Raw genomic sequence first — 13,699 nt, 5'->3', positions numbered from 1 at the left:
CTGATTCGACTTCTCACTTCAGCGGACAACAATGGACTTAACTTCAACATCCCAAAATTTAAATTGGTCCAGCTGAGACATGTTTGGGACTGCAGATACATCTTACTCAACTCCTCGCTAGAACTATCTCGAGTTGATAATATCTAGGAGTGTTGGTACCTTATGTTTTGAAGTCTCCCACAAACTGCGACAAAAATGCCTTTCGAGCAAACCACGCGCTAGTAAAGTTGAAGCTTATTTTTGTTCACTTCGACAGCAAAACTTTCGACTTGATCTTCAGTAGTATTATTCCACCACACTTGGAGTATGGAAATATAACGTTTTACCCATCAGTCCAAAAGTATTATGACACACTGGGACCTGAAATATCCTACACACGTCTAGTTATCCCTTAAGCACCTACTTAAGCTCAGCCACAACATAGAACATGCGGGTAATACTCAGAAACTGGAGAAACAACAAAGCTGAACGGACTGTAGATAAATCTTCCACTTCTTCGGAGTAGTCAAATGCTGGAATTTGATGTTGACTGAGCTGGTTCTCACGATTTTCCAGGAGTACTTTATGATAGGACGTGACATATTCTTAAGGACTAAGGATAGCATCTCGGTATAACTCAGTACTACTTTATCTCTCTTATCGTTAAATATACCCAGGTTCTAACGTGTGTAAGCCAGTCAGGCGAAAGATTCTTCTATTCCATCCAGAATCATTTGAATGGAAAACAAAGAAATTAATCCAGCTCACATGAAGTGTAGTACAAATGTGGGTCATCTGAAGCATCACCAAAACACAGAGTGGAACACGGCATTAAAACTGGCTTACAAGTAATTGTGAGAATGAAACACTGTCCCATTAGTGCACGTGTCGGATTGGTTACCAAGTAAATAGCGGGAAATATGTGACTTTCTACGACTTGACCTTGAGCACATTAAAATGTCTTTGAGATTTCGCTTATTATATGAAGTAAAGGTAAGCTCAGTATTTCAGGAACTCTGAATGTCAGTGGTGTGTATAATCATCTTTTTATTTTGCGACTGTACGAAATTATTTGCAACGGGTGCATAGATACAATAATATATTATTGTATTTATGCACCCGTTGCATATTGAATATATTCTCGTAGTTTTCTGTAGTAATTACGAATCAGGTCATATTGTGAACTGTATCATACAGCAGGTAAAGGCAGAACCAAACTATTACAGATCAAGATGATTTTTTTCTTATGTTATATATATACATATGTTCAAGAAAAGCTTAATTCTAATGATTTGAAAATTTGACTACTACATAAATGATATTTATTGTTATTCCAAACTTCAAATGGGTGAAAAAATGTTATTACTTACGTTTTGTTTACCATCATCAGCTCATAGTATCACTTGACTCTACCCTTTTAAGAGGTTTATACACGATGGTAATGAGTGAAAAAGAGGAACTAAAGAGAACTAGCTAAAATTCTTAAAATAAGTAAGTACTCGAAAACTCTTGCTCAGAAAAAAAACAAAGGACAATATTAAACATGATCGAAAAATTACTAAAATTCTGAACCACAACAGTCATCATTCTATAAAGATCACATACATCAGATGAGATCGAAGGAATACCAAACAGGTGTAAAACCAGTGTATTTAGGATATCAGAGACACCAGAAAGCAACTTTGTTCATGTTAAATATAAAATACCGGGGGATTTACAACCTCATCTTGCCTATAAAATAAAATGTTTAGACCGTGACAAACTTCTGATAATATCATGATTAAAAAATCAACATCTTAGAGCAGCTGTCCAAAAAATCGAAAAACCCAATGAAACATGAAGAACGATATACCGCAGGTCTATACACTATGGTGTCAGGCCACAAGAGTGATTTTGACAATATTGAAGTCGTTCAGAGGAACTTCGAAAACCATAAACGAATCTTAGTGGAAAAGCTTCACAGTTGATGGATTTCAGATTGTTCGAATAGAAATAAGAAACTAGGCCACAGCGCGTCCCTCCTCAAACTAACACTGCCAATACAAATTTGAAGAGAATCAACTTTTTCACGACACTAAAATATTCTTTTTCCAGAATTTATATACTTATTAAATTAAAAAAATGTACACTGTTGCCTCTACTAATTCATTCAACCGAAAACGCAGAATAAAACATACATAAGAACTTTGACAGAGTTACCATATAAAACCTAATTTTTGTGAATTCTTTTCATCAAATAGTGAGATGTCAATGAAAATAATTCTGCCTTGTTTTTCAGTAACTCGAAAATGCAGATTTCTAATAATTAAGATGTATATACTTCGGAAGTTATTGATGTAGAGGCTCATCATTCCGAAATACGCAAAATTAATCGTCGTTTATTATCAATATGCGAACAAGATATAACGTACCAAGTCGAGTGTGACCACAGCTAGCAAGACTACAAGATAACAATAGCTACTAAAGTAACTGGATTTTAGTTGCCGAGTTCTGATGGACGTAATGACCAAACAAATTCATAATTAAAACAATCCCTAAGGTACAGTAAGCTCCTATACATGTATTGTCTGTCGAAAGAAAACTAATTATCGTAGTATCTTCGAAACATGGTACTTGAATGATGTATACTGTAATAATAACTTGTTAATTGGGTCATCTGTCTGTTGAATACTCAAACATACTTCATTGTCGAAATTACTTGGATGATATAGCGCGTATAATCCGTTTATTGGACAAACTGAAGACAGTATGTACCACCTAAAACTAAACAATACCTATCTTGCAACTATCTAATAACTAGTTTGTTGTTTCTTGTATTTCAGTGAGAATTTGTACATACAAACGAGATACAGATGGACAATAAATTGTGTAGCACATATTGTTTTAATAATGGAGAATGTACATTATGTTCAGAACAAAATCCTTCAATTGAAACTAAATGTCTAAGATGCAGATGTCCAAGAGAATGGGCAGGAGATCGATGTGAAACAAAAATAAATCTTTTATCTACATCTCTAAAGAGAAAGCCTCAAGAAATACCAATCGGTATCATGATCGGCCTATTCACCACATGTATAATGCTACTGATCATTTTTGTTATGATTAAGTATAAAGTCATGGAGAATTTATGGACAAAAATAAAATTATACTGCTCAAGAAACAGTCCTATTAAGAAAGATTTTACATCTTTTTCTTATGCAACTTATGTGAACGATGAAAGCGTAATTATTTGAATGTTTTTTTCTACCCGAAATGGTATCATTTAACCTATGATTACTTCTTTTCATATACTCCCAGCATTTTATTGACTTATGAGCATTATGAAAACAGATAGTACAGTATTGAGAAGCTGTTTTGTCGGTCTTTATGAATCACCAGTTTAAACAGTTCTAGGTTGTGTGGAATGTCATATTATGATGGCAATATATCGGTTTTCTACAACCTGTTTTCAAAATAATGGGGATCGTCATCCTTAAAAAAGATTGATCTGTACCACCAAATAATCAACCACCATGCAAATTTCACGTGATTATTAAGTAGACAAAACATCTGATTACTAGATATAAACGCTTAGCGACTAACTCGATAGGCTTATTTATTTAAATTCATAGCAGATCGTATACTGCAATTACGAAACATGAAATAACTATATCCTCATAATCGAAACCTTATAAATGATTTCCTATGAACCAGTAGATTAGTGAACATAGTAGATACCATCTAATTATTGTGTTATGAGTTCGATCTGAACCTAATTAAAAGGTTTGTGAAATCGGAATTATGGGTCGATGGTTTTTGAATTAACGGCTGGTAGTTGATGAAAGGTGATTCTTAACTAAATAGATATTAAACTATAACTGGAGTTGATACATACAAAGCTTCCTAGATATGAGAGTTTCCACTCATTTTCGTAAACAAAACAAGCGAACAAACTGCAACTTAGCTATCATGTACACTTCCATGAGATAGAGTATAGGTTGAGTATATTAAGAGTTTGTAGACTTAACAAAATTGTCCAGAGTGAAGAGCTGTGAACCTAAAATTACAGAACATAAATCATTCGATGACTTTATAAATTGTGTGATGAAGTGTTCAATCTATCTCAAAACATTTGTTTTTCATTAGTGTGTGTCTTGGTTCTGATTTTCAAGAGGTCTATCGATGGATTATTGATTTGTGTGAACTAAGGCTTGAAGTGTGATAATACTAACAAGAAACTGTAACCTAGAAAGTGTGTTTACTTATTAACAAAAGAAAACTAGACTGAACAGAAGAAATCAGTAATGTATTAAAAAATATTTTAAATCAAAGTGCATTGTAAATAAACAGATATCAATATACCATGATGTATTATTATAACTATCATGATTGTAGCGTGAAATCAATAGGTAAAAAAGAAAATAACAAATTTTCATAATTATTTTTTTCTTATCAAATCTTGACAACAACCATAGTGTTCTAATTCATCACTTGTTGGTTGTCTAACAAAAGCACTATTACCAATACGTCGACGACATATTCGACAACGTGTAGATGGTAAAATTGAAAGATGGTTATTTGTAACTTTTATACGATCTGTACATGATGCGATTAATTCAGATTTTGCAGCATTTTTAAGAAAAACTAATTGATTCAATGTACTCTCTTGAGATATAAACATGTTCTAAATGTGCCATGAAAAAAAACAGTGAGAAAAAGTAAACGTTCATTTTTTAAATTCTATAAATCAGAACAACAGTATAGATATCGAAGAGTAATATAATAAAAACATATATTTTGAGCACCAATAATGACATAGGTGGGTTAGGGATTTTTCATATCTCTACAGTTTAGGTAATGAGTTTCTTTTTGGCTAGAAACTAGATCATATAGAGATGTTCATCAAAGTTACGATTGTAGTATCGATTGGTATGTTAAGTCCATATGCCTTACTCTACCTTCTGGACAAGTCAATTCACCTATCCATCATGAGTTATGTTTTCACCTTGTTAATCATTCACTTATTAACCCTGACCATTTTTATATGAGCGTAGGTGTGTGTACACTTCTTATCCTATTTATCACATGTCTGTCATTTATTCTTGTCGGACTATAAATATTGATTAACGCTTGATTAAAGTGAGTTGGCTTACTCGCCATCTCCAATGGTGTCATTTTTGTTTCGCTCGCTGATATTTGCTCATGTGCTCATAACTTTCTGGTCTGTGTCATTTGTCAATAAAACGGAAGCTGCCGCTTCTCTTTGCCTTCTGATTTTATGCACCGTTAAGATTTGTATTATAACGGTTATCGAGGTGGACGATTAGCGAAGCACGGCACTAGAAATTTGGATTACGTCGGGCTCACCAAACTGTATTGATCGAGGTTGTCAGATGACACATCTACAAATATTTTTCAATTAGACAAGGAATCACGGTTAGAACGTACTGAAAGCAGCCCAATTAAATTGGTGCTCAAGTGACTTTGATCACAACATTAGGTGATTAGTGGATGGAACTACAAGTACTCAAACACTATAAGATAACTAATCTAGAGAACCTAAAATCGGCTTTTTAAATGAATAAAAGTGATACTTAAGACAGGGGACTGATTGGATCATTTGAAAGTTTTCCATCACTTCTCACTAAGGTCACTGACGTACTCATTTCAGTAAAACCTTGTGTAACTGATAGGGCAACCATGAGAGTATATGCTTCATACTAGTTATATCTAAAGTGGTATCTCGCACAGTTCAGATAAGATTTGATTGATAATTTGTATGCATTCATTTCTACCAGATCCACGAATGCTGCTAAAGGTCTTGTAAATTAATAAATGTTGCATTCCTTAGAACTAAACCTGCAGTTAATCATTTGACAGGATTGAACTTTGAAGCTGTTTATCAGACGGTATCCTTGTTTGGTCAATTGATGTTTCTAAAGTCCTGTACGCAAACGTCTAAGTTAGTGAGGTATAGTACAAACAACCTTATGCACTGTTATTATAGTATATATTGTGCATGATCGAAAAGTAATAAACAGTTAGCGACCTATGTACCAATCATTAAAATGTTGGAGATTGCCGAGTATTTTATATATTTCAGTAGTTGTTTGAATGTTGTTAGAGGTAAAAGGAGTAGATTATAAAAGCAACTGTTTTTTTGCCAAACTTAAACCCTATCTGAACAAGCTTACAGTGTAAGGTAATTTAAGATTTACCAATATGAAACCTCCATTAGAATTACTAGCTAGGTATAATGTATAAAGTCATTGATAATTTTGCATACCTTTAAGTAGTTCCCAACAGAACTCAAAGCAACTGTAGGTATGATTCGTATAACTTTGATAGGATCTACAAGTGTACTATATTGGTGAAGGATTTCAAGTGCTTTCTTTGGCTTCGGAGTAAATGGCGTAGATTTGTTGGGAGATGCTAGCAAAATACAAATTATTAATTATTTAAGATGCTAAATGTGAAATACATCATTTTAAACCAATAATTCAACTGGAAATGACAAATACACACTACAATTTAGATAAACCATTGATAATAGTAATAATAACAGAACTATTCGCGAGTGTTTACTGCTTAAGTATCTTATCAGTATAGGGTTGTGAAGATTGTTTAGCTTTAACTGAGATCATGAACTGATCAATGTTAAACCACCATTGATAAGTATCTTATTTTAAATAATAACCATTTAATCAGTCTAAAGCAACGTACAACCTGACATATGGAAATGGGTTTGAAGTGCCACACCACATAATCACAGAGAGATGGAATTATCAAATGAAAACCAAATAATAATATCACTTAAGGGAAAAATTGAGCAACGAAATAAAAGAAGCAAGATCATTTTCAAGATAAGGATCGAATGTAAATCAAAACGTGTATGTGTGCCACTACGAACGATTCTGAGCCATACGAAACAAAGATACTAATCATTAGTTATGATAATCACGCAGACTCAAACAAAGTAGTTAGTGTCTATACCAACAACCAATAGGTAAAATATATCGTAGAATAGAAATTTCAGAATTTTATCATTTACTAGCCACTTAATAACTACGTGTTTTAGTAGGACAAAACAAACAACTCTTTTAAACTAAGAACAAAACAACAAACTTACAAGGTAGAACGATGCCCAAAGAAGCAGGTTCGGTAGGATGTAAACAAATTTGTATAAGTAGAAAAAATATATCACAATCATTATTGGTCAGTGTTTCATTTTGATTTTTACTATTCACATTAATATTGTTATCTATTAATGGTGAATTAGCCAGTGAAGGAGAATTTCGTATATTTTGTGCATATGATAAAGATTTCTTATCGATTATAGCACTACCACTACCATCACTACTACCGTCGCATGCGCCAACAATTTCTGTATGAACGATATCCATCCCGACGTTTTCAACATTATTCAAATGATGTTCACCTTTTTGATAAACATTAATACAATGAGTTACAGCTCTATTCCAATCATTTAGTAAATGAACCCAGAGTGAGAGAGCCTAGAAAAATAATTATAAATATAAAATATGTAAGTTAGGTGCAACTTAAAAATGCCTAGTTTGATTTGTATAATGACATCTTTTATTAAAATATACCATGATTAAATATTTGTATACTTGACCACCTGCAGTGCCAACTCCTAAGTTACACTACTGCTTTCCAACAATTTAGGAATATACAATTACTATCTAACTCCACCTGTAGCCCCTCCGGGGGTTACTGCCGATCCCAAGTCCGGATAAAGGAGGAGGGTTAGGCGTGGGGTTAGCGACCCCATCCCGTAGAAAAATAACTCGCTAAAAAACGCTAACCAGGAAAAATTGAATGGATACTTAGCTAGCTGATAAATATCAAATTATTTTTTCTGACTCGAAATCAATACTAAAAACATGAATAAAACATCAAACGCAAGGAATCCGGTTCTATGCATAACTGGATTATAAGTGATACAAAACGGAGCGATAGGTGAATATATATTTAATGATAATTTCAGTAAGATTAATAATTTAAGTAGAATTTTATAGCTAATACAGTATGGAGTTACTATAGACCACTTATTGAATAATTACATAATGAAGATAGATAGACTAATTAACAGTCTACTAGTCTCGTATGTTTAATCATTTTCAGATATGAATAGAAAATTAATCAGGACTGGGCGATCTACATAACATACATGTTCATGCTTATTTAACTTGGCCAACAAGAAAGCACGCTCCTCAAAAAATGCATCATAAGGACATTTAGCCAATAATCGACTACAAGAATAATTTGCACCAGGATGTACGAGAAAACGTATAAGACGTAGGCGTAATCGTGCTACAGCTCCAGATTTCGGTTGTTCATCATTAACTTTAAATGCAAATGGTTTATTAGCCGGTTGTAATGTTTGTGCTCTACGCCTAGAACAGAAAAAATGTAATTAATTACTAAATGAATAGTAAAATTTAAAGTTTTGACAGTATTTATTGTATGAAAACCCAACGTACTACTTGAAATAAATCAGATCGGGTGAGACAAGAATCGAAATAGTGACTTCATAAGTAAAAAAGGAATGTTTGAGATATTGATCTACAGTTTTACAGAATCGTGTTGATATGTTAGTGAAAATCAAACAGATCATACGATGGTAGTGGATGGGGACTATTATGATCAAGAAGTTTTTCTTGTGACATTCTTGCTACTTGTAAATACATATGCGTTGCAACAATCATCATTTGAGTTTCTTATGACGTGTGTAGAATCTGAACTGGAAGGTAAATCGTAACATATGCTTAGATAATTATTAGCTCTAGTTAGATTCAAGGTCTAAAAGAGCTTCATAGTTACCTTTGAAGCACCCAGCATCAAATTGTATCCAAACGGTACAAAATCACTTAATATTTGGTTAATCCATGGAGATCGATTACTCCTGAACTTCTAGAACATACAAACGTCATTGTTTACTGATTGTTTGAAGATGACGGGTCGAAATAGTTGTGCTATTAAAAACATTCTGCAATTAAATCAATTTAAGTCTATTGTGAGTTCGAATTTTAAGGTTAGGAGTATTTATTTGGAACTCCGAACAATCCGCACCAACGAATGTCACCTATCATGAGACACAGTTTCTCAACTTTCTTCCGATTTCCTTGGACAAATTAACACTAATCTATTGATCCTTACAAATCATATGACGTGAACACACTCACCCAAACTAATGAAAAATATTTATACTAACTTACATTAATGCTACTGCATAGCGTGTATGTACATCACATACATCAATATAAGAGGGATATTGTGGAATAGAAGGTAAAATATCTGGATCACAGATTTTTGAAGCATTGTCATCTTTAAATGAACTATTAATAAGTGAATTAATCAGTCGCGAGCGTTTAAAACCACCTTGATCAGGTAAGGGCCATAATGAATTTGTTAGCATATCTCTAAACCGATTAGAACGCTTTAAAAATAAAGAAAAAACAAGAAAGTGAAAGAAATGAAGAAGAAATAAAGAAGGTAGTTATATGAAAACATATATGTTGTCTCCGAATCAACGACCATGCCAGACAGATCGTCAGCGATTAATTACATGTAAAGACTAATTCATATAATCAAGTTTAACTACTGTGTTTCAACAAAAAGGTTCAAAACGTCACCACAAATAAGACAAATACCAAGATGTAATGAATATTTAATGGTTCGTAGGCTCTCTTACTATTTTAATTGATCTTAGTTAGTAGTAAACACGAGTTGTTTGAGATAAGAAGCAAAAATATGTGTGGGTCATGAATGAAGTGAACAAAATAAGGTGGTTAAAGGTAGTCAGCAAGAAACCCTAGACGTCCGTTTCGTTTGAGCTAAGACTCGTCAGCAAGTTGCATCTGAATACTTGAAGAAACTGGACATAGATTTGCATCGCGTAGCCTTACAGTTTCGGACGTTACCACTGATTGATTCGCGAAGCGACTGACCTCCTATAAAACAAAGGTGTTTACATTGATTATTCACTGAGTAATAGCCAATATCATATTTGTTTAGTTGATAATTCTGATCAAATTCTATCGACCATGAATAAAGTGGAAATGGTAAATGAAGCAATAATATGTCTATGTTTATCAATGAGACACCATCACAGAGATTTATTAGTATTTGCTGTGTTTCTTTTATAAGAATAAACTATGTTGAATTGAAATAGAATAATGAACTTCTAGAAAGATTAAAGATTGAAGCTAAACGATGGAAAGAACTTCTATAGTTACTTGTTTTAACATAACAAAAGTGAGTCTGTTAATACACAAAGTATTGATTTGTGGAAGATTCAAAGCTTCGTTTTGAGATGAAATTTAAACCCATTGATGAGAACTGTGTTGTTTCTAAGTTAGTGAATGCTGATTTGCAGAATACATTTATAATTTACAGCTTATTAATTATCAATATTACAGAATAATAATTATCTACTGATCACAGTTAAGCTCTTTGGGGCAGTGATCCTTTTTTTCGGCAACTTAGCATACCAAAGCTGATGAATATATTTTTCAGAAAAAACAGCTTCACTTTCTATTCAAGAAGATCTGGGAGGAGGAACAAGTGCCAACGGACTCGTCAGTCAGTCAGTCAGCTACAACGTAGGACCAGGCACATATATGCATCGGTCCAAGTTGCCATAACTCGTTAGCACAACAAGATCAACACCGGATTCATAGAAGTAATTTATTTAGTGGTGGTAGTATATAAAGATAGGTTGTATATAAGGATATAATATAGGAAGGAAAAAAGTTATGAAGCAATTTTAATATCAAGGTTTAAGGGAACATAAAGAGTGTATACACCTACGCCATTGTGATCCATTCTCAGACATGTCACACAGAGTCTCCAACCATTGGTTACGATAGTCAACCGAACCCCAACCAGGTAGTCTGCATCTACCAACATGGCTCAGACTAGAAGTTAGTGACTTCAAGCACTGATGCCATGTTTTGGTTTGGCTGCCCCTAACTCTCTTCCAACCATCCTCAATACTAGTCAGCATTGCGCGTCGTGGTAATCGGTGTTCAGGCATACCTAACACGTGGCCCAACCATCTCAGTCGATGAAGATTCATAACCTCATCAACTAATTTACCATCATTCCCTAATACCCTGCGTCTAACCTCACTATTACTTACCCGGTCATCCCAGCAGATGCGAGCAATATTTCTAAGGCATCTGTGGTCAAATACTAGTAACCTAAGAGTATCTTCTACTCTTAATGGCCACGTTTCGCAGCCGTAAAGTAGAACAGAGAGAACTGCTGCGCAGTATACTCGTCCCTTAATTGATAGACGGATATCTCGTCTTCGCCATAGGTGACGTAAGTTGACAAAAGCCAAACGAGCCTTTTGAATCCGTGCTGAGATTTCGTCAGACACCAACCCATTAGGGCTGATCAGACTTCCAAGATAAGTGAAGTTGTCCACGCGTTCGACTACTTCACTCCCTATCCTTAGTTCAGGTGTTGACGCAGGCCAGTCCTGGAGTAACAATTTACATTTGGATAGGGAGAAACGCATCCCAAACATCCTAGCATTATTACTCAGTTCTAACAGAAGACTCTGCATTTTGTCGGTGTCTTCATCAAACAGGACTATGTCATCTGCGTATTCTAAGTCGATAAGTGAACCTCCTGGTTGAAGATCAATTCCTGAAAATTCAGTCGACGAGAGTGTTGTTTCCAGCCAACGGACTGGAAAGAAGGATACCTCATCAAGATACCAAAGAAAGGAGATCTGAGCAAATGTGAGAATTACAGAGGCATCAGTTTGTTGTCAGTACCAGGAAAAGTTTTCAACAGAGTGTTGCTCAACCGGTTGAAAGACGCAGTAGACGCTCGACTTTGAGATCAACAGGCTGGATTCCGTAAGGATCGGTCGTGCACAGACCGAATTGCGACACTACGGATCATTGTGGAACAATCAGTTGAGTGGAATTCGTCACTATACATCAACTTCATTGACTATGAGAAGGTACTTGACAGTGTGGACCAGAGAACATTATGGAAACTTCTTCGACACTATGAGGTTTCTGAGAAGATTGTCAACATTATCCAGAACTCATACGACGGACTACAGTGCAACGTCGTGCATACAGGACAGCTGACAGATGCATTCCCAGTAAGCAATGGAGTCAGGCAAGGCTGTCTACTCCCCCCTTCCTCTTTCTCCTGATGATTGACTGGATTATGAAAACTTCTACATCTGAGGGCATGCACGGAATACAATGCACAGCTCAGAATTAATTAAATTTGGACTTCGCAGATTGCCTAGATCTCCTATCCCCAACAAATGTTGATGAAGAAAACTAGTGTAGCAGCAGCCTCTGCATCAATAGGCCTCAACATACACAAGGGAAAAGCAAGATCTTCAAAAAAAGGATCCGATGCAGATGTGAAGGCGAGGATTGGCAAAGCAAGGGCAACATTTCTACAATTGAAGAACATATGAAACTCAAAACAACTGTCAACTAATTTCAAAGTCAGAATCTTAAATACGAACATCAAGACAGTCCTACTTTACGGAGCTGAAACGTGGACAACTATTACATCCATCGTCAAGAAGGTACAAGCATTTATAAACAGTTGTCTACGCAAAATACTCAGCATCCATTGGCCGGATACTATCAGCAACAGCGTTCTATGGGAGAGGACAAACCAGCTTCCAGCTGAAGAGGAAATTAAGAAAAGACGTTGGAAGTGGATCGGACATACGTTGAGGAAATCACCAAACTGCATCACGAGGCAAGCCCTAACTTGGAATCTGGAAGTGAAGCAGAAAAGAGGAAGGTAAAAGAACTTTTTACGCTGAGAAATAGAAGCAGATATGAAAAGGATGAATAACAACTGGTAAGAACAGGAAAGGATTGCCCAGGACAGGGTTGGATGGAGAAAACTAGTATGCAGCCTATGCTCCTCCACGAGGGGTAAAAGGCGTAAGTAAGTAAGTAATATACGAGTAACAATGTTAAGAGAACAAGAGGCATATATTTGCAACAGTGTATTGGCGAGCGCATAATCCAAAACAAACAAGGAAGAATACAATGTCGTGCGGTTTTAAGCATCTATTTTACAGCCACTCAAATATAATGTACAAATTATGAAAACTATCGAAAGAGATGGAAACAGTGGCAAAATGTAGCTACAAAATAATCCTATCCTAACTATCTCCACAGACACATAAGTTGGAAATATCGATCAGAAGAATACAATAAGAGTAGGAACAAATAGTAATGGAAAATTCCAAATCCTCGATGACTGATATACTTATTCATAAAAGCTGTGAAATAAATATAAGTTTCAGTGCTCCAAACGGTATGAATTTAAAGCTGGAATGTTTAAATAAATGACGATTTGAAATAAACATAGTAAAAATAAACAATATTTGCATTTGTTATCAGTGCAGTAAAGTATGTCCTTTTATTCTATCACAAATAGGAACAAATAGCAATAAAACACTTCAGGTACGCCATAATTAAAAAAAGGCAATCAACACTTCGTCTTTATAACAATAAAAAGTAATTTAAAATGTTGGATTAATCCGTCGACCTCACAACTTTGCACTTAAAATGGCAATGGATTTTTTGAATAAACTCCGCTGTGATATTATTCTAACAAACACCTGGTTAACTTGTAAACTCTTCCTCTATTTACCTGACAGTTCATTCCAGAGAACGAAATCCTTAAACTGAATTACATTTTTTTAAAATTATTC

At 34.8% G+C, this 13,699-nt stretch overlaps 1 protein-coding gene across 1 annotated transcript; it reads right to left on the bottom strand.

The window, feature by feature from the left end:
* Positions 1-4,396: 4,396 nt before the first annotated feature.
* On the bottom strand, positions 4,397-9,397 carry Smp_212150 (vam6/vps39 related; the record flags this gene model as incomplete). Its single annotated transcript, XM_018795490.1, has 5 exons — positions 4,397-4,642; positions 6,245-6,390; positions 7,088-7,472; positions 8,150-8,375; positions 9,198-9,397. 5 exons carry the CDS (start codon positions 9,395-9,397, stop codon positions 4,397-4,399), a joined length of 1,203 nt encoding a protein of 400 aa, XP_018649797.1.
* Between the last annotated feature and the right edge of the window lie 4,302 nt (positions 9,398-13,699).

The sequence above is a fragment of the Schistosoma mansoni genome, chromosome 2 (assembly GCF_000237925.1).
Source record: "Schistosoma mansoni strain Puerto Rico chromosome 2, complete genome".
In the NCBI taxonomy this organism is placed as follows: domain Eukaryota; kingdom Metazoa; phylum Platyhelminthes; class Trematoda; order Strigeidida; family Schistosomatidae; genus Schistosoma; species Schistosoma mansoni.
The sequence above is the reverse complement of the archived record's forward strand: the minus strand, read 5'-3'. Positions and strand labels throughout refer to the sequence as shown.